A 22526-nucleotide genomic window follows, 5' to 3' on the forward strand; every position below is an offset into this window, starting at 1 on the left:
TTCTAAATCGACCTCAAATCTTTTCCAATCGATAGTTTTTATCAGTAGATGGTCAAACAAACCGATTGCGGTTATTCTTTTAAGAATCGAAGAAAATTATTTTGAAGAATTCCACAGTATTATATGATAGTATGATTGATATGAGAAAGGCATCATTACACCACTAGGTGGATTAAAACAAGTTTTTATATAATTTATTTTATTTATAATTTGTTTTTCCATCACCTTGAGTCGACAGTTTTCTCAAATTACATAAAATATGCACATTGATTGTAAGATTTCGTCAATTCAGATCAATGTTGAGAATACATATTCCCCCTCCCTCTTGTGAATATTTTTGTGAGCCTCACTTAGTTGCTAGAAATATACTGTACTCGCAAAGAAGTACCAAGTTTTCGTAAAACCCGATGAATTTTCCCTTACACTTTCCATGTTAGGGGCACTTACTCCTCTCTCTCACCCTGAAAATAACCTTATAATCTATATTGATTTAACTTTCTTTTTGTCAGTGAACAGATCTCCACCTTGATTACCCTGAGTTGTGCAGAAAGTATCTGAGTTTTTAAAAAAATATCGATGCCCACCTTTGTTACATGGCCAAACTTGGTGGCGATTCGTGAATTTGTTTCGTAGTTATGCTGAGACTTAAATACACTCGCGTTCATAGATAGTTAAAGATCATTTTCCCTTAGTTCTTTGAATTCCCCGGCAAAATAGAACCAGATCCTTTAAAATTATTTAAATAAAATTGCGTTGCACTCGAATTAACAACAGCAATACTATCTACTACGACCACTCTCTTGTTTTACAAAAAATGGGAGGTGAAAATGTATTTTCAAAAACCCCTCCTTCTAGTCTAAATTTCGACTCTCTTCAAATTACATAAATTTCGTCATTGACCCCCTCCCCCCATGACACTTGCTACACACTATCTTCCCTGAAAATGTCCTAATGATCATCTCTGAAGAGCAAGAAGTATCTGGCCAAATTTGATAGCAATCCGTTCAGTAGTTCCAGAGTTATGCCGTTACAAACATTTCATCCCCTTTTTAGAGGGAAGTACTACATCCATTCCATGGTCTTCAAAAAGTATCGATTCTCGTCAAATTAAATAAATTTTCTCATGACCCCAGTTAAGGATAATTGCTACGCTCCCTCCCCATAAAAATTCTCTTACAACTATCTATGAACAGCAAAAATCTTCTATGCCAAGTGTGATAGCAGTTCGTTCAGTAGTTTCGGAGTTATGCCGTTACATCCCCCTTTTTAAAGGCACTTGCTACATCCACCCCCATATATATAATTCCTAAGGTATGGAAAATGTTTGCATGATCTAAAAAATTATCGACTCTAATCAAATTTTATGATTTTTTTCATAACCTATTAATGATACTTGCTTCGCATCCTCCCATAAAAAAAGCCTTTATGACTATTTCTGAAGAGAAAGAAATAATTGTGCCAAATTTTATAGCAATTCGTGCAATAGTTCCGAAGTTATGCCGTTACAAACATTATACTCCTTTTTTAGAGGCACTTAGTACACTCTCTCCCCACAGAATATCCTTATAATTATATCTAAGTTGTGCAAAAAGTGACTACGGTCTTCAAAAAGTACCGATTTTCGTCAAATTAGATAATTTTTTTATGACTACCTTTGTTAAGGACACTTGCTTAACTCCCCCATGGAAATATTCTTATAACAATCTCTGAAGAGCAAGAAGCACATGTGCCAGGTTTGATAGGAATCCGTTAAGTGGTTTCGAAGTTATGCCATTACAAACATTATACCCCCCTTTTTAAAGGCACTTGCTACATCCATCCCCTATTAAATCATATCTACGATATGCAAAATATTTCTAAGATCTTCAAACTATATGGATTTTTGTCAAGTTATATGTATTTCTTCATGACTCCTCCTTGTTAATGACTTGCACTTGCTACCAGTGCTGTAAAACTTCATTCAATTCAATTGAAACTGAATGTGGAACACATTGACGATCTCTCTAATGCAGTAAACTTCACTCTCTGACGCACACAATGTTTGCTGACGGCCCGAACGGGCAGCATTCAATTCATCACTCGTTTCTCTTCAATCGAGACTCAGTTTAACCACCGTCAGTTGATCTCTTGAAATGTCAAAATATCTCTTTGAATAGTGTGAGAGCGGCCTTCAAATGAGGTTCATGTAAACATTCGAATTGGTTCAAGATAATAGATGAACGACAAACCAGATAGCTGAAATATCAATCACAAAATACACATAAATTAATTGTTTCCTCCTTTAGTTTTCATTTTAAATACTTTACTCCATTTATAATTCTATTCGTTCGAATTTGCTTACTACCATGAGCGAAAGCGTTGAAGCAGGTAGACTACTTGGCACTCGAAACTGAGCAAACAAAACTTCAAATGACTAGGTACGATTAATCAACTGACGATGAATTCCGGGAGCTTAACTTTAAAATGGCAGCAAAAGTCAAATGAATTAGTAGGGATGTACTGACTGTCAGCGGCCATAATTTTCATTTTCATCTTATATTATTCGATTGAAAATGAAATTTTACCGCACTGCTTGCTACATCCACCCCCCATATAATCATATCTAATATTAGCAAAATGTTTCTACGGTCTTAAAAAAGTATCGATTCTCGTCAAATTAGACAAATTTTTTCTTGACCCCCCATGTTATGAACACTTACTACGCTCCCTCCAAAGTCAAAATATCCTTATGACCTTTTCAAAAGAGCAATAAGTATCTGTGCCAAGTTTGGTAGAAATCCGTTCAGTAGTTTCGAACGTATGCCGTTTTAAACATTAAACCCCCCTTTTTAAAGGCACTTGCTACATCCACCCCCCCGTATAGTCATATCTAAGGTATGCAAAATGTTTCTATGGTCTTTAGAACGTATCGATTTTTGTCAAGTTATATGAATTTTTTCATGACCCCCCTTGTTTATGACACTTGATACGCTCCCTCCCGTATAATAATACTACTTAAACCATCTCTGAAATGCAAGAAGTATCTGTGCCAAGTTTGGTACCAATCTGTTCAGTAGTTCCGAAGTTATAGCGTTACAAATATACAAACTTACATCCATTTTTATGTACATAGATTTGGTGAAATTCACTCCTTCAGTCCTCTATAACTGCATTATTTTTTTCTGCACTATTTACAGATTAGTTTGGTCCTTTGATCACGAAACTTTTATCAAAGACTGTCCCAGAAAGTATGGACGCACTTTGATTTCGCTGTAAATAATTCACAAGTGTTAGATATTCAAATTTTATTCGATATACTGATAATAATAGACTACAACAACAGAACATTTGCTACTTAGCCATTGTAGACTACCTGGCGCACCTTCTTGCGAACGTTCCTCATTAAATTCCGTACAGACTTCTTGGCGACAAGTTTTGACACTTTTTTCCAATCTGTTGAATGGTTTCGGCTGCCGAGACATGTTTCCTAAGATGTGCCTTCGTTAAAGCCTAAAATTCCTCAATTGGTCGAAGTTGTGGGCAATTTGGTGGATTCATGTCTTTTGGGACGAAAGTGACATTTTTTATAGTATACCATTCTACTAGGTTATAGTATACCAGGTCATACTAGGTTGCAATATTTTAAAACCTTTTTGTGGAACATTCACATACATTTTCAAAGACACAACTTATACAAAGAATTAGAATAAGCGGCAATAGTAAAATGATTCTATCGCAATTATCCACTGCCCATACAGAATCGGATCGCGAAACGAGAATAAGTGACCGTTTGTTGCTTCAGAGAGAATCCCCACAGCAGCGTGCTAACCTTTGATTCTCAGAAATGTCATCGAGAGAAATTCGCTCTCGCACTGGTGTCTATTCTATGTTATTCTAGCCATGCCGGGTTTTTGTTGTTGCGATGATATCCGTATCTCTTTGATGGATTGAATCGTGTGAAGAGTTGCGAGCGATCGTTCTTTGATACGATAAAAGCCATCCTTGCCAACCAGTGCAAGTAATTTGCAACTGAAAGTTATGGAAAATGTTCCATCTGCGATCGAGCATAACCGGAAGCGGTCAAAATATCACTATGATAAGAAATCAAAACCATTACCTGAACTTCAGCCAGGATGCAGCCAGATTTGAAGCAGTGTAAGGAACCCGCAACGCAGCAGCAGTATACATCGCCATCCAAACACGTCACTCAACCAATATCGCTTGACAAGGAAACTAAAATGTAAGTCCAACGTCCAACGAAGTTACAAACAAAACCTACTGAGGTAACCATTGTACAACCTCAAATCACAAGAGAAGAAAATACGTCTGAATCTGAAAGGAACTGCTCACAGTCGAAGATCATTCGTCCGCAACGTATCAAGCGTCTACCGGAGAAACTCAAAGATTTTTATCTCAAGTAATATTATTTTTTCTTAGAGTAAGGAGGATGTTGTGGTATTAGCTTGCCCCTCGTTGGGTGCTTTTTCATTTACGTATCTGAGTGTGCTCGCTCTCTTTTATACGATCAGTCAGTCAGTAACGTACAGTCAAAGAGGAAAGGCCTGATATTTGAATCGTTTATAAATAAAGTTAAAGACTAATAGTCTGACGTGTCTTTTGATTAATAGAACAGTCTTTGTTATGAACCAAAACCGAACACGTGAACCCAAAATATAGACTATATTTGTCATGATTTGTATTTGTTTTTTAGATGACGAAATTACATCAATAGCCCAAAGCTTGTGTTCAAGTTTAGTATGCAAGTAGTTATTTTTATAACGTTTCTCTACCATCCATTACTACCATTCTGCGATTTTGGTTGAAGCGATAAACTTTTTTTCATTATCAATCGAGTTCATCTTATATAAATAAGAAATTAATCTTATGCACTCAAACCTTACCCTGGGGTAGTTGTCAATTTCTCAGGCGAAACGACATAACATGGGATTTCATCCAATCTTGCATGACACAAGATCAGAGCATACCAATAGAAGCTTCAAATCGTTTATGGCACTTTTTGTCTTGCTGTGTAGCAACAACCTACCTCTAGCATGCTACTTATAGATAACATAGGTAACACTGTTGATTTCGAGTACATCAAGCTTTCTTAATATACAAAAAATTCATTAAAGTCAAAGCTGGGCGGGCGATATACTTCATGAGCATCATAAAACTGTCCTTTAACACACAGTTCAATGTGTATGTCTGTATGTAAGTCTATGTTGAATGTTTTGTTTCACATATACGGCTAATCCACCACTAGAGTGATTCATCCAAGCAAAATAGGCTCTATATTGTGGAATTTCGTGAAGGATGCAGTTTTCATTTTTAAACCATGTCACGTCTATAGAAGTTTTACAATTCTCTAGGTCCTGTAGAATTACGTCAAACTTGGATAGCTCATTTATACCTCTAACATTCCACTGTAAAATTTTTAACGTTTGTTCATCATTACTAACGTAGCTATCGTTGGAATTATAAATATTGTCATGGGAAAAGTTTTTCTGATTTGTGTTGTCCACTCAAACGCTCGGGTTGGGATTTGAATCGATTTTTTTTCATAAATTTTTGCGTCTTTTCAAAAAAGTCTTTCAGAAGTTTTGTAACCGGTTCCAGTACCCTCTGGGATGGTTGGCCTAATGATTAGTTTATTGTTTTGTTTGTTTTATTTTATTGGTGACTTTACCCGTTTCTGGTCATTCGCCGCACATGATTAGTTTATTCAAATTGATGCGTTTTATGTCGTTTTCGCTTGATGCCAAACCTAACCCAGTTTCCACCCTAACTGCTGTCAAACCGTTTGTTTGAAGCTAGTTTCGAACCTAGTTATAAGGTTGTTGAACTGAAAATCGAGTCAGTTACGAACCTGGTTGATATTTCAGGTTTGCTCATACCCCCGTTGCTGCGAAATCAACACAATTTCATGAAAAGTGTTTGTTTGATGAAACTACCCTGGGTCAGTTTCAGTTTTCTCAAGCGAAAACGACATTAGTAAATCTTGCACATATCAGATTGTTCCAGAACTGTTCCCATATACATTTTTAGTTTTTTAGATAGAATAGCAATACCGACTTACTCCAAGGCGATCTGGAATAACACCGGTGTTTTTGGACCATATCAACACCGATTAAGGCAGAATGAAATGAAAGAATACCCGGTTTTTCTGACATACATACATCAAGATCGGTAAATTTATTCAGCAGTTACAAATTTTTGAAAAAAAATTGATGAAAATTTCAACCCGAGCGTTTGAATGTTAAAAACGACTGGCGTGTCTTCTGGTATAGTGATTTGGATTATGGAACAATTATCCGAATTGGAGTATAGAACAATTATCCGACAGTTCATAACTGACAAAACATAGATCCAGAAACCGATTGTTGCTGTTTTGATTGTTCCTTGCTAAACCTCTGCATGCATCGAGAATCTTCTTTTACTAATTGGATTTCGAACTGGTATTCAGGGCCAAATGATTAACAAAGTTACTCTTTTTTAATATTCGCATTTTTAATTATTCATGCATTTCCAGTAAAATATTTTCATTTACGTTACACTTCATTGATTATTTCGTGGAAATGTTCAATCCATGAGATATACACTGTAACAATCATATTAACTCTCTCCTCATTACCCTCTTGTTTTATTTTCACAACTCCACACCATTAATAACTATGGACAAACGGATTCCTGTCAGCGCAGGACTGTTTGCTTTTTATTTGTTTTGTGCTCGTTCCAAGAAAAAAAGTATTTGAATTAAACAATATGATTTACGATTCACCCGCTGTTTCCGATAAGGATTTTGAGTTAATTCATAAATTTTAACGCAACTGTCATCGGTAAATATATCATCAAACTCACCGTCAAATTATTGTCCGCCATATGGATGTGTTTCAGTGCATTCAGCCCATTGAACGCACCAAGATCCAGTTCTGTCAGCACGTTGCCATCCAGTTGAAGTGACCGCAGCTCGCGCAGGGCCTCGAAGCTGTCATTGGCGACGAATTCAATCAGATTGACCGACAAATCCAGGTGACGCAGGGATCGCAAAAACTGCAGATTGGCATCGTATGGCACTTCCAGAAGCTGATTATTTCTAAGCGAAAGGGTCTCCAGTGTACTGAGTGACCGAAAGACATCCTCGTCCAAGCTGACGATTTGATTGTTTGTCAGATCCAGATCTAGCAAACTGGCCAAACCATGGAATGCGGTGGGATGAATCTTCTCTATCCGATTGTCATTCAGTAGCAGAGTCTCCAACATCTGCAATCCCTTGAAACTATCCTTCAGTAGATTGCTGAGCAAGTTGTAGCTCAGATTCAGTGTCCTCAGTTTGGCCTGAGCCTCGAAGTTTCTCGACCCGAGGGTGTCCAATCGGTTGTGGGAAATGTCCAGCACCTCCAGCTGGTAGTAGAATCCAAGCGTAAAGTGCACATTGGTAATCGCGTTCGAGCTTAGGTTGATGTGTCGCACGTCCGGATTAAGCTGGATCGGGACGACCTCCAGGGATGCGTTGATGCACGACGTCCGGAGGTTGCGGTCGGCCTCGCAGGTACACAGTGACGGACAGAATCCAATTATCCGCTCCGGTATGCAGATCAAGAGCACCAGAAGGCCGCCAAGCAAGGTCCGCCACGAGGGGCAGACTGTCGTCAGGGCGGACACCTTGCGAGATGGTGACGATGAAGACGGTGATGCTGACGACGCCGCTGTCATGGTCACGTCAGGTTATCGCTCGTTTGCGCCTTTCTACAGCCTTTCGGTACGGAGTGGTCGCTGGGCTTTGAACTGGGAACTGGTGGGAACAAGATTTACTGCACGGTTTTGCCGCCCGGTGGGTATTCAACTAGAAACGCCTAAACTGGCGACCATCTGGAACGAATCAAAAGAAAAAAAGAGAAACGTATCACTGTCAGGATTTGCATAATTTGTGATGATTTTTATTTGGTTGTTGATTATTAAGATACGATCAGATGGACTCGTTTGTGCATGTCAAACAAAGCGCCTTTTAGGTTATGAATATTGAATATCGAATAAAGCATCGATTTTATCGGTTGATTGAGAATGCAAGAAAGTGTGAGAGAGTGACAAAATGTTGCTCAAATTAGTTTGGATTAGGGCTCAAATAAGATATTTACGTTTCAGTAGAAGGGAAGACGAAATGTTCAACATTTAATTTAAAAGGTTTTGTGAAGACATTGAAGTTCCGATACGAAAGAGCAATGTTGCATCTGAGTTGAACTAGAACAACAAGCAAGAGATGATTAAAAATTCAGTTTAAGTAGTTGGAGTAAAAATCTACAAATTTTAGGGAAACTGAACTACTTCACAATTCTATTCCAAATTTTTTCGTTCCTAGCGACTGAATCACATTCAACAAAACAACAACCAATTGACAATATCCATCTGCCACTGTCTGCTGAATTAATCGACGACTGACTGGACTCGTATGGTTTCCTGTGCTGGAACGACTGACGAAGTCGAAAATTGTGTGACAAATACATAATTTACGAACTAACTCGACGAGAGCCGGCGTCGTTTATTCAGTTCGGAACATTGTTTCGCTTACTGTTGTTCCATAAATAAAACACGAAACAAGAAACGAATTCAAACTTCCCTCTGCACGCCAACTCGAAACGGATTGTGCCGGAAGAAGGTCCCTGCCGATGACACATCGAACGATTGCAGTGTTGTACAATTTAATGCAATCAAGCGTGTACTGCGGACTCGGCAGTCACATGCGAGTGGCACACATCTCCGTGAGCCAAGAGGGTGATCGTACAATATTTAACATTCCGATGCCGATTTCCAGCAGTATTTGGATAATCGAAATTTCGTTTCATCATGGTCAAGTTAAAACGGCAGGAAAAAAAAGTACCAAGGGGAAGAATTTAATTAGGATGTCTGAAAGGGTAGTTGATTATCTGGAAGGGTTTTCTTTTTAGGGACGTAAAAAATTGAGCGCAGGAAAAAGTCTGACGAAATTCAATGTTAACAAAAGAGGGAGGATTTTTTTCGCTGTTCGGTCTGGCGTAGAACAATCAGCATTGAGCGGGAAAGCTCTGACGAAAATTGAAAGAAGATAAATAAACAATCCCTTGCAGAATGACGACAATAATGGAGAGCTTAGCAAACATCGCTCTGCTCCATGCGTTCGGTCGGTGCGGGGCGAACGCGGAGTTTGATTTTGCAAAGTTTTTCGAAATTTTCAACGGATAAGAAGAGTATTCTTCGGTTTGAACTTGATTGGAATCTCTATACCGACCATTTCACTAAGAATAAATGGTGATTCCGGAACCGAAAGTCGGATCCAAATAAAACTTGGGAATTTTGTATGAGACCGTAAGACCTTTGATTTGAATTTAAATTTGGGAAAGTCAATTTAGCCATCTTCGAAAAAATTGAGTACCATCATTTGCACATTTTTGGTGCATGTCACCGGAATTCGGATCCAAATGAGAACGGCAAAAAAAATTTTTTTTTCTCGCTTCTTTTTAGTCACTGTGAATTATCGGGTTTTTCGATCGACTCTTCCCATCAAATTTTCCACAGAATGCCAATTCACCTACATCACACTATCGACTGCTTTTCGCTTCTTCTTGAGGTTCATCTTTTGTTTTATTTAATAATATAATTTTCTAGGCACACTGCAAAGGCTCTTGGATGCCGGGCATGAGGTTCCGATTGACTATGACCTCATCAATTTTCTAGCATGTTGGCAGGATTCATGTCGGCGTTGTTCGCGGCATACTTTTTCATTATTATTTTTTTCGTGATGGCAAGATGTTAAATCTAACCAAAACTAAGCGGAACAATTGTATTGGTATGGGCAAAGGCAAAACACGTTTTTTTTTTCAAGCATCCCGAACAAAAATGGCCAAGTTGGTAGTCTCTATAACAATTTAAATGTCACTCTTCAAGCCGTGAAAAAACAGATGAGCTGCCACAAGAGACATTTGTCAACGAGCTTCGAACCGACGACACGACCTGCCACTCGCTATTCAAACTGTATCGCAAATTTAACTACCCCTCAGTAACTGGTAATGCCAAAACGAAATTACCTAAAAAATTTCGGAAACTGGCAACACAAATTGATAAATTATTGATATTGAATAATAGTTACTATAACCTTGGTTACTGTGTATCAAAGACCAAATGAATGTAAACAAAATAAATTCCAAATCGTTTCGTAAAATTCTCGGTCGTATTCTCGCGATAAGTTACAAAAGTGCTTCAGCATCATTAAGTATCTGAGCAGTAGTTCGATTAGTCACTTTAAAGTTATGGGAACTTATCGGTGGATATGGAACTTGTTTTCAGTTACTTACTATGATTCATTCACTCGCTGGACGACCTCGTTGAAGCTGGGGTTGATTAGGTTAGTTAAAAATTTAAGTATTAATTTATTAACATTTTGTTTCGGTAGAACTTTGCATGAGACGCGAAAATTCGAAATCTTAAGCGGTTTTGGTATTTTGTCTTGAAACAAAATTGCCCATACGACATAAAACTACTGTAAGGTTGTTCGAGCTGTTGACGTAGGACTACATAACTAGTTTCAAAATCACTGAAGGAAGGGGCTGAACTCGTTCATTCAGTACTTCATAATCGAAAAGTAATGCCTTGGTATTACATATCTATTAGCGTTCTCACCAGATTTTTCTCGCTAAGTCAGACAATCCAACTAACCAGATCTTTTGCCAGATTTTCCCAAATTTTGTCTGATTTTCCAGTTCTTTACGGGTTTTAGCCTCTATACGATAGGTGGTGAAACCTTTTTTTTTTGCTCGCTGAATATGAAGCCCGGTCAAAATTTTCTTTCATATCTATATATGTGTAGATCCAGACAAATCCAGATAATTTTAGAATCAGAGACAGATTTTTGAAAAAATAAACTGGCAACTCTGACCCACTGGTGGTTCAATGGAAAACGCCATTAGAATCCTTCCAGGTCAACCAGGTGATTTTCGATCAAAATGTGTCTTGTGCGTATCGAGCCCAGCCGCTGATTTGCATAACACATTGTTCAAAAAGTCCCGGGACTGACCCAAAGATGACATTTGTGTCGAAGAAACCTCATTTTTCGAAAATAGCAACCTTCAGATGACATGTGTTAAATTTTTACGTCAATCGTTCCACAAACACTAAGCCTACCGATATATAAGTTACTTTTACGTTAGTTACGTTATTTTCTAATTTACGAAAACAAGGAAATAACGAAGTCCTTGTATTGATAAAATATTTCTTCTTAAATGGAAAGTCCAGCACTCAGCAATGAGTTGAGAATCCGGAAAAAATTAGGCATGATAATCGTAATGAACGCAAAATCAAAGCTCGTGAGATTAGGTGTGCTGAGATGGTTAGCACATCAACAGAATATGCTTTTTCGATCTTACGCAAAAATCTGAGCATAAAAATGGTCTTTTTCAAATGGGTGCCATGTTCGCTCACAATAGAACAAAAGCAACAACGCATCAACGATCCAGAGAGATGTTCGGGACTGTTAAGTCGCAATAGAAAAGATTTCTTGCGTTGGCATGAAACAATGAACGAAACATGGATCCAACATTTTTCGGCGGAATCATATGCGCATTCAGGCGGAGAAAGTCATCCGCACCAGGTAGCTGGGACAATCATGGCATCAGTTCTTCGATGCTTGAGTATAATTAACATCGACTATTTTAAAAAGGAATCAAAAGTGATTATATTGAATTACTGATGCATTTGAAGAGCAAAATCGAACAAACAGCTTCATATGAAAAAGAAATATTTTTAACCAAGACAATTCACCGTGTCACAAGTCAATAAAAACAATGGCCAAATTGAACGAATTAGGCACCGATCTGTTTCCTCACCCACCATATTCTCAATAATCGAACTTCCAGCAACTACTTGTCCTTTTCTGATCTGAAAAAGAAACTCTCGAGAAAAATTATTGGCTCGAATGAGAGAGTCATCGTCGCAACTGAATCCTATTTTGAGGCCATGAACAATTCATCCAATAAGTAAGGTATCTAAAAGTTAGAAAAAACTGGAACGATTACATTGCATTTAAAGATGACAACGTTGATGGATAAAAAAATCTTTGCACATGAATCACGGTTTTCCTAGTTAGTTCCTGGACTGTTAATAATAATATGGTAATATCGAACCGCACAGAGTGCAAGTCGATTCGGTACTGGATCTTGATTAGTGTGAGTGATTTTCTTAAATGCGAGCGCGCTCATTGAAGAGCAGAAATCTTCTGGAAACCGTGAACTTGTGTATACGAATCTGTCGTATCTGTTAGCGGATACAATGACAACGGTTTGGAAAACAGAGAAAATTAGGCATGGTTCATTATTAATTGAAGTTTCTATATCTATATAATATCAATATCAATGCATTTCCAAGCAGTATGTATAATTATATCGAAAATCAGTTAAAAATGGTTGAGTACGGTTTCATTTGCATTGATGAGACGCTTAAACTTGACTCCTCTACTAGACGGTGAATGTAAAGTTACTAAACGACTTCTGCTTGCTCAAATTAACCTTGTCACGTCTCACCTTACTGTTCTATATCTTCAAATCTCGACTCTACCTTGAGTACTAGCATTCTATAATTTTGATTTCGTTTATTATTTCGAGTTACAATAAAAATATTCTTATTTGTATAAACAATACAAATATTACCATTGTTTTTCGCTTGAAACTGCAGGTGGGTAACATAATAACCCACCTTTGAAATTTTCGGCTGGGTATTACTACCCACCGTACCCATTTCTTTCACCGACCCTGATGGCAGAAGCAATTGGTTGATCCTTATTCATTAGTGCTCTCTGATTCACCGAAGCGGCGCAGAGGACACAGTATTTAAAACTATAGTAACATCCTTTGTAAATTGTCTCAATTTTACGAGACATCTTCTCCGGCAACTGTTCTTCAATCACTCACTGTGTTCTCACCTTTCATATGCGAAATAAATTAATGGAAGAAACCGTTACCCTAGATCACCACAGAAACCGAGCACTCCATATAGGCAACCAGTTTTTCGGACCGTTACCAAACACGAAACATGACTATCAACAATCAACGCAGATTACAAGAACAGATTGGTGTTTGCTTCGTGAATAGTCTCTCAGAAATAGCAATACAACGCAAAATATCTGAAAAGTTTTATAAAACTGGAGACGATTAATTCAATTAGAATGAATTAACAAATGCTTGATATTTTGGACGACATTTCCAATTGAAAAAATAAATACCTACTTGATCGGAGAAATAGGTATAAAGCGAGAAGACTAGTGTTTGATAGACAGAGAAGATGTTTGGATATAAGGTATCGGTCGGGTGAAGGCCAGGATGTAGACCATGTTCGATGTACGTGCTACTGTGTCTGACTGGCGTTTTAGAGTGACTAAAACAAGATTCAGAGTGGCGAAATGGTAGCGCGTATGCACGGAATGGATAAGAACGCAGGTTCGAGTCCTGTCTCTGAGCGTATCTTTTTCCAATAAATCATCCTTTCTGTTAGTTTTTCATTCATTTGGCTTCTCCAATATATGTTTCCGCTCAGTCATTGCAAAACTGAACTTAGTTATGGCGGCTTTACGTCAAACCAACTAAAAATTAATAAATCGTTAAATACCTACTTGTTTTTCAACGACAAACGGATTGGGTTTGAACAAAATTATGCAATACGACATGGTAGTTATTATATATCTCATATATGTCCTACATCATAAAAAATGAGACATTAGAAAACACACACTTTTATCTTGCAGTTTTGCTTTTGTAATTTGTTTTATTTATAAACCGTGAATTTAATTTCGTATCAAACATTTCGCATCTACCGCCTTCGAGACTCCACAATCGCACGCAACAAGAGCGTATTGACTAGTTAGAGAGTAATGAAAGATTATTAGAGCTATTACATCTTTTCTTGACACACAAGTCTTTTTTTAAAACTATTTTAAAAACAAATTGATTCACATTTCATACCTGTTACGCTTCCACGTATATGCTACACGTTTGTTTATTTATTTTTGGGCTCCTTGATAACTTGTTCTTAGTAACTTAAACAGTGTTGCTCGAGAAGATAATTTGAATCATTCTCAAGGGGTCGCTATATTTATGGTAACTGTCGGTGAATCGTTAACGGACAACTTTAATGTAGATTTTTCTTCGGAGTGCCTGGTACTGTCGTCGTTCGACCGCTTAACGAAGAACATCACAGTAACCGATGGAAAATGAGACTCGATTTTGAACGTGTGTTTAAGAAAAACTGAATAAGTTACAACACTTCAATTTTTTCACTTCATTTATCTATCAAAAGCAAATAAAAGACATTTTGACGTCTCTTTTAACTAAACACACCGAAAAAGGAACAATAACGGAGAAAACTGTACAAATCGGCCCTTCTAAGGGCTGTAAATGTTTTCTATAGCCAGAATCTCTTTTAAAAGCCCGAAATGAATCATGTAATGCATTATGATAGCTGAAATATGTAAACCCGAAATGATATAATCCTCAACAATATAATTTTCAATACTTTTTTCGCGGTCGTTTGGTCTAGAATTAGAAGGAAATCTCGCTTCGAGCCTTTTAGGAAAATTGCTTTACACTGTGAGTAGTTTTATTGCGAAGCCATTTTCAGTCCAACTTTCAGCTTCTGATCTTTTGCATTTAATGAAAATTCACTGAGTAAAGTTTAACGTCTGGAAAATAATATTGAAAACGTACAGAGTTGTTACGAAAAATTTCAAAATCAAAACGCATCGAATTCGCGCGAAGTCGGAAACTAAAACGAGCGATATTCGAGCAAAGCAACTTATACAACTATTTTTATGCAGGTGATATTGTCCACAGTACTTGAAAGTTCACTTAAATATAATTAAAAAATCATTAGTTTCGCGAAGGAATAACTTAAATTTCATCCGGTTTTCATTATGCTCAAGTTTAATCTCGTACAATAAAGGATCAATTTTTAGTTTGAATAAAATATTGTTTTTTATCTCAATTTGAAAGAAAAATGTGTCGATAGCTTATTTTCGATACACTCCTTACAATAGTTGGTCAACAAAACGGGCATTAACGTTATATCTTTTGTTTGTATTTATTTTAAATAAATTCCATTTACAATATCAAGAAAAAAAACCTTAAGTTTACGTTTCGTCTTCGACTCATCAGTGCGTCAGCAGATTATGCTGACGCAAACCCCCGGATCAACATAATCCGCTGAGCAGACGTAAAGTTAATGCTATTTGCAAGACACTTTTTTTTGTACACATGAAGTGTAACGTCTAACCTGACGTCTCGAACGAAACAAGTTTCGGCTTACTGGCCGTACAGATTGTGGTAATTTGAAGGGGAAAAAGCTTGCTTTTACCCCCAAGTTTATGCTAGGTGCACATAACCATTTTCTTAAGTTTACGTTTCGTCTTCGACTCATCACGTTTACGTTTCGTCTTCGACTCATCACTCATCAAATTACCACAATCTGTACGGCCAGTAAGCCGAAACTTGTTTCGTTCGAGACGTCAGGTTAGACGTTACACTTCATGTGTACAAAAAAAAGTGTCTTGCAAATAGCATTAACTTTACGTCTGCTCAGCGGATTATGTTGATCCGGGGGTTTGCGTCAGCATAATCTGCTGACGCACTGATGAGTCGAAGACGAAACGTAAACTTAAGAAAATGGTTATGTGCACCTAGCATAAACTTGGGGGTAAAAGCAAGCTTTTTCCCCTTCAAATTACCACAATCTGTACGGCCAGTAAGCCGAAACTTGTTTCGTTCGAGACGTCAGGTTAGACGTTACACTTCATGTGTACAAAAAAAAGTGTCTTGCAAATAGCATTAACTTTACGTCTGCTCAGCGGATTATGTTGATCCGGGGGTTTGCGTCAGCATAATCTGCTGACGCACTGATGAGTCGAAGACGAAACGTAAACTTAAGAAAATGGTTATGTGCACCTAGCATAAACTTGGGGGTAAAAGCAAGCTTTTTCCCCTTCAAATTACCACAATCTGTACGGCCAGTAAGCCGAAACTTGTTTCGTTCGAGACGTCAGGTTAGACGTTACACTTCATGTGTACAAAAAAAAAGTGTCTTGCAAATAGCATTAACTTTACGTCTGCTCAGCGGATTATGTTGATCCGGGGGTTTGCGTCAGCATAATCTGCTGACGCACTGATGAGTCGAAGACGAAACGTAAACTTAAGAAAATGGTTATGTGCACCTAGCATAAACTTGGGGGTAAAAGCAAGCTTTTTCCCCTTCAAATTACCAAAAAAAACCTGTTTTAATCCACCTAGTGATGTAATGATGCCTTTCTCATGTTCATACAATATTGTGGTATTCTATTCAAAATTTTTCTCATCGATTTTTGAAAGAAACCACGAGATTGTTTATGCATAACATACATAATAAAGCAGTGCTCTGATTGCGTAGGTCATCCTTAAGAAAACGAAGTGGGTTCATTATTATATGCACTTCCGGCACCGGAACCCGAGAACCGGTATAATCGAAGTCGGTTCGTACGGCCACCAACTAACATGACACACAAAATGTTCTAGTACGCACTCTAAAATAAGATTTAAATGTTTGTTGCATCCGACAATATTTTAAGTGACGGTGTACAATATTGAACACACTTTACCCTATAATTCCGGAACCGGAAGTCGGATCCGGGTGAATTTCAGGAATTCCGTATGGGATTGGAAGACTTTTCATTTGAATCTAAGTTTGTGGAAATCGGTCAAACCATCGCTGAGAAAAGTGAGTGAGATCTATTTTGGTATATATGACCACTATTTCCGGTACTTCCGGAACCGGATACCGGGAACCAGGATAGCCGGAATCGGTTTGTTTAGTTGCCTACTGATAATGACTATCGATTTGTGTTGTTTTGAGACCAGTTTAGAGAATTTTTTACGTTTTTTGTTTCGCCGGTTTAAGTGACGGTGTACAATATTGAACACACTTTACCCTATAATTCCGGAATTCCGTATGGGATAACGAGACCTTTCATTTGAATTTAAGTTTGTCAAAATCGGTTCAGCCATCTCCGAGAAAACCTAGTGAGATTATTTGACACATACACACACACACATACATACACACACAGACATTGCTCAGCTCGATGAACTGAGTCGAATGGTGTATGACACTTGGCCCTCTGGGCCAATTTTCACTAGTCGGTTTTTCAAGTGATCGCATAACCTTTCTTTATGAGAAAGGCAAAACATAAACATGAATACTAAGACAACCAGTGAAACAACTAAGGATTCAGCAAAATGATCCTGACCCCAAAAATATTCAATCGGATTTTTCTAATAAAGTCTCACCTATCCGACTTTTGCAAAATTTTGCACGAATGAAGAGGTTATCGTTGGAACTGAGGTCTATTCTGAGGCAAATGATAAATCGGTCTACAAAAGTGGTATTGTAATTTTAGATTACGTTGATGAATAAAGTTAATTTTTGTTCTGTTAGTGCTATAGGAAAAAAATATGTTCAAGATGATTAAACTTGCAATTGGTCTTAGCACTTGAATGTCTTCTGGACGTCAAAGGCGTCGTATTTTTTTCGGCTGCTCGGCCATCCATGGAAGTTGACCATCAATGTCAACTTCCCTCTCTGAGCAGCCTAGATAGCCGTGTAGTGTCGGTAGCGGTTTCCCAACTGGCTAAGAATAACGCTACGGTCCACCTGTACCGGTGGTATAAGTCCACCAAACAGGTAAGCCGTGTGGCATCCGGCGGAATTATTTTTTACCAAGAATTGATTCACTGGTTTCCTGTTCCATGTCGTAAAAGGCCACAAAAATAGGAACTCCTAAGTCAAGGTGTATTTCCGTGCCGATGGCTGAATGGCTGCAGGAGGTTAAACAATGCAGTCGTGAACGGAATATCTTGGGGTTTTCCCTTACTGTGTTAAGCGAAGCTCTGGCACAGTGGACGACTTCTTTCTTCGCAACTCGTGGGATTTAAATGATTAAAACATTAAAAAAAATCCTTACATGGTTCGCTATAGACGATTATAGGCCAATATATTTGGTTTCTTGTAGTTGTTGTACGATAAGTGCTGGAGGTGGATTGTTCGTTATCCTAATTTATAATGGTTAGAGTGGCACAAATCAATCTTCAGCATAAACGTACAGCAACTATGAATCTATCCAGACTTCTGCAAGAAGGTAAAGCTTCTATAGCTTTAGTTCAAGAACCATATTTCCAAAAGAGAAACTTCTACGTTGGAAAATTGTTAAACCCAGTCTTTGTTGCCTTCAACAAGACCGGTATGACTAATCCACGTGAAATGCCTCGAGCATGCATACTTGCAAATAGTGCTCTCGATGTTTCTCTCACATCGGAGCTCACAACTTGGGATATTTGTGCTGTCACAGTTGGTATGACTATTGATGGCATAGACAGGAAATATGTCCATTGTTCGGCATATTTACCGCATAACCAACCTTCGCCAAGCGAAGACTTCAAAAAGGTTGTATCATACTGCTGCAAGAGTGATTTACCGCTTGTAATCGGCAGTGACATAAATGCTCACCATATCATTTGGGGCAGCACAGATATAAATTCGAAAGGCTCTGATATGACGGAATTTGTGAGCAGTACAAACCTGCACATAGTCAATGCAGGAAACCGTCCAACTTTTGCGAGATCTGGAAGAGAGGAGGTTTTGGACGTAACTCTCTGCTCTGATAGAATTGCGCATGAGTTGGTGAATTGGCTCGTCTCCGATGAGCTCGAACCTTCGTTGTCTGATCATAAGTACATATTCTTTGATCATTCAAACGTTAAATTTGATATTATCACATATCGTGATCCCAAATTTACAAACTGGAACCTATATGAAGAGAGCTTGGCGACTAGATTTTACGGGTACCAACCAACAATTGAAACCCCAATTGATTTGGAAAATGTTGTCGAAGAGACAAACTCATTCATAGTTGCAGCATATGAAGAGGCTTGTCCACTTCGGATTGTGCGAGATACTAGAGGAACTCCTTGGTGGAATGCTGAACTTGCTAGACTAAGGAAACTACGCAGAAGAGCTTGGAACCACCGACGCAGAGATGGGTCGGAGGCATTCGTGTCGGCTCGAAGGGCTTACAAAAATGCTCTTCGATCGTCTGAGCGAAGTGGTTGGAAAAGCCTCTGCACAAATGTCTCTAGTCTCAACGAGGCTAGCAGATTAAATAAGTTACTTTCGAAGTCTAAGGACTTTAATGTCAGTTTCTTAAAAACTTCAGATGGTGAACACTTGTCTGAAAAAGGTGATGTACTTCACTATCTTTTTAACACTCACTTTCCAGGATGTATGGATCCATCACCGACAGCTCTTCCCGAGGCTTTTTCAGGTAGTTACGATTCTTGGGCCCTTGCTCGAAGCGTTGTGACGATTGAATCGGTCAAATGGGCAGTTGAGAGTTTTGCTCCGTACAAGTCTCCTGGAAAGGATGGAGTTTTCCCAGTGTTACTGCAGAAAGGGTATGAACATTTCAAACATGTTTTGAAGAAAATACTTACTTTTAGTCTTGCGACTGGATATATTCCAAGAGCCTGGCAGGAAATAATTGTCAAATGTATTCCCAAAGGCGGTCGCGACACTTATGAGGAAGCGAAGAGTTTCAGGCCTATCAGTCTTAGCTCATTTCTTCTTAAAACAGTGGAACGCATAGTCGATCACTATATCAGGAATGTTAGTTTGGGCGTGCATCCTCTACATGGAATGCAACATGCTTACCAGCGTGGAAAGTCCACTACAACCCTGTTACATGATTTTGTGTACAACATTGAAAAAGCTTTCTCACAAAAGCAATCTTGCTTGGGAGTTTTCCTAGATATTGAAGTTGCCTTTGATAACGTGTCTTTCAATTCAATTCTGGAAGCAGCCCGGGGCCATGGCATACCTTCAAGTATCACAAATTGGATACACGCAATGCTTAGCAATCGACTTCTTTGTTCATCGCTTCGGCAAGCAGAGATTAGATTGGCTGAGTGTCTGTGGGTGTTCTCAAGGTGGTGTACTATCCCCACTTTTATGGAACCTAGTCGCTGATGGTTTGTTAAGGAAACTTAATAACCTTGGATTTCCGACTTATGGTTTTGCCGACGATTATCATATATTGAAGACCGGTATAAGCATTAACACTCTCTTCCTCTTCGTGAGGAACGGTTGTCTGGTTGTCTTGAACGACAACTTGATGAACACATAGTTTGTTATACGGACGGTTCTCTGTTGAATGGTCGTGCTGGTGCTGGTGTCTACTGTCGTGAAATGAGGCTGGAGCAGTCTCATTCACTTGGTGGATAATGTACTGTGTTCCAAGCAGAAATCTACGCAATTCTGTGTGGAGTACAATCGGCACTTCAGCAGAGGATCTGTGGTAAACGTATTTATTTTTGTTCCGACAGTCAGGCAGCCTTAAAAGCTTCGAATGACTCACGGGAATGAATCTAGTGATCGCATGTCGAACTCAAATTGAAGACCTCAGTATTTCAAATGCTGTTTACTTCTTATGGGTACCCGACCATTCTGGTATTACTGGAAATGAATGGGCTGATGAGTTGGCTAGAGTTGGTGCAACGAATGATTTCGTTGGTCCGGAACCAGCTTTACCACTTTCAACTAGTTGGATAAAGCACAAGATTCGTTTTTGGGCTGCATCCAAACATGCCAGCTACTGGCGCAGCTTGCAAACTTGCGCTCAGACAAATGCATTTCTACCAGATTCAAATCTGAAATTGTCAAAGTGTCTACTGCATTTCTCCAAGCATCATTGCAGTATTCTGGTCAGAGCTCTGACTGGACATTGCAAACTCAATTATCACATGGCTACTATTCAACGTGCTGAGTATTATTCGTGTGATTTGTGTGAATGCGATTATGGTACTTCATATCATCTGATATATAACTGTCCCGCATTGACGCAGCTGCGTATCCGGGTTTTGGGTTCTCCATACATGGTTGAGTCTGTGTATGCGGAGCTAAAATTGAAGGATATTCTCTCGTTTCTCACCCAATGTTGTAAGGAGCTATAGTCAGAAGGGTTCATCGTTCTTCCTGGAGGGAATGAATCCCTTCTGTATTCACCTTAAATAGGGTTTAGCAGATTGTTTGGCATCCTTTAGGGGGTACCGAATTTACTTCTGCTCGTACATACTGCGAGTCGTTCTGCATTCTTCCGGGAGTGCAGTATGGTGTCGCTTTGGTAAAATCTCTAAATCCTATCGGGGGTTGAAGGTTTTATTTACAGCAGACTGTTCGGGACCTCGTGGAGGTTCAGAATTTACTTCTGCTTCCACTAAATGTGATCCTCAGCAGATTGTTCAGCATCCCTTAGGGGTGCAGAATTTACTTCTGCTTTTATGTGTTTTAGTGTCGTCAATTTTTCCCATCCTCCTAGTCCAACCCTTACCATTTCCTTTCAATCCTTCCCTCTTATATATCGGGAAAATGATGCTAAAAACAAATTGATGGCAAGGCACAAATCTCCAAATATCAAAGGGAACGTGCCATTTGAGCCAATTTGTTCTGATTCCTGATTCTGTTAGTGCAATAGGAAAAAAATATGCTCAAGATGATTAAACTTGCAATTGGTCTTAGCACTTGAATGTCTTCTGGACGTCAAAGGCGTCGTATTTTTTACACACTTGTTTCGAGTGATGTGAATTGTAAATGTTCATCGATGCTTTTAAACGCTTGTTTGCCGCACAATAAAGTGGCTTTACTTAGTATTTGGAATATAGCGACCGGTAAAATTTAAAATTAACAACACAGAAAACCATTAATTTGAAATTTCTCAAGGTGTCCGATGCGACTAAACTAGAACATAAATCGTGTAAACCTAGATTTCCCACTGTACCAAGACAAGCGCTTCTAGTGAGAAACGGATGTACTTTTTTCCAGTAGCTACAGGGTCCGGCACTCGAAGTGTAACCAATTAAAAAGGCCATAGATTCAGTTTGGAAAATTACTTTTACTTAATTCAAAGTACAAAATGTGTAAAAATAATACAAAATTCAGAATCAATTCACTTTTGCTCGATATGACCACCTTTTGTCTTGACTTGATGACTTGAGAGAGCGAAGAAGTTGCTTCGTTTTGCCGAAAGCGGTCAATTTCCGAACATTGTATTTTCTGACGAGAAAATTTTTCCAATTGAGCAATTCGTAAACTCTCAAAACGATAGGGTTTACTTGACCGATCGTTCATACGAGAATTTGAGTCATCGATTGGCCACCAGGAGGCAGCACCCGCAACATATAATGGTTTGGGCCGCTGTAACCGCAGATGGGCGCTCTCCAATCGTTTTCATCGAACCTGGCGTCAAGGTAAATGCGACATATTATCGGGAAAGTATTCTGGAGGTTGCTTTGAAGCCGTGGGCAGACAAACATTTCGGTGGCAGACCATGGACGTTTCAGCAGGACTCGGCACCATCTCACAAAGCTCGAGTGAACCAAGAATGGCTGAAAAACAACGTTCCGAACTTCATCACGTCCATACAATGGCTCTCGAATTCACCAGATGCGAATCCAATGGAT

At 38.7% G+C, this 22526-nt stretch overlaps 1 protein-coding gene across 4 annotated transcripts in view; it reads right to left on the minus strand.

Moving 5' to 3' along the window:
• LOC131437055 (nyctalopin-like) overlaps window positions 1-22526 on the minus strand; it is a 469231-nt gene that overhangs the window by 36723 nt on the left and 409982 nt on the right. For all 4 annotated transcript variants that reach the window (XM_058606107.1, XM_058606104.1, XM_058606105.1 and 1 more), the window contains one exon: window positions 6838-7848. In XM_058606107.1, coding sequence (XP_058462090.1) covers window positions 6838-7692 — 855 coding nt within the window. In that variant the 5' untranslated portion in view covers window positions 7693-7848. The remainder of the gene's footprint in view (window positions 1-6837; window positions 7849-22526) is intronic.

Source organism: Malaya genurostris, chromosome 3 (genome assembly GCF_030247185.1).
Source record: "Malaya genurostris strain Urasoe2022 chromosome 3, Malgen_1.1, whole genome shotgun sequence".
Classification (NCBI taxonomy): domain Eukaryota; kingdom Metazoa; phylum Arthropoda; class Insecta; order Diptera; family Culicidae; genus Malaya; species Malaya genurostris.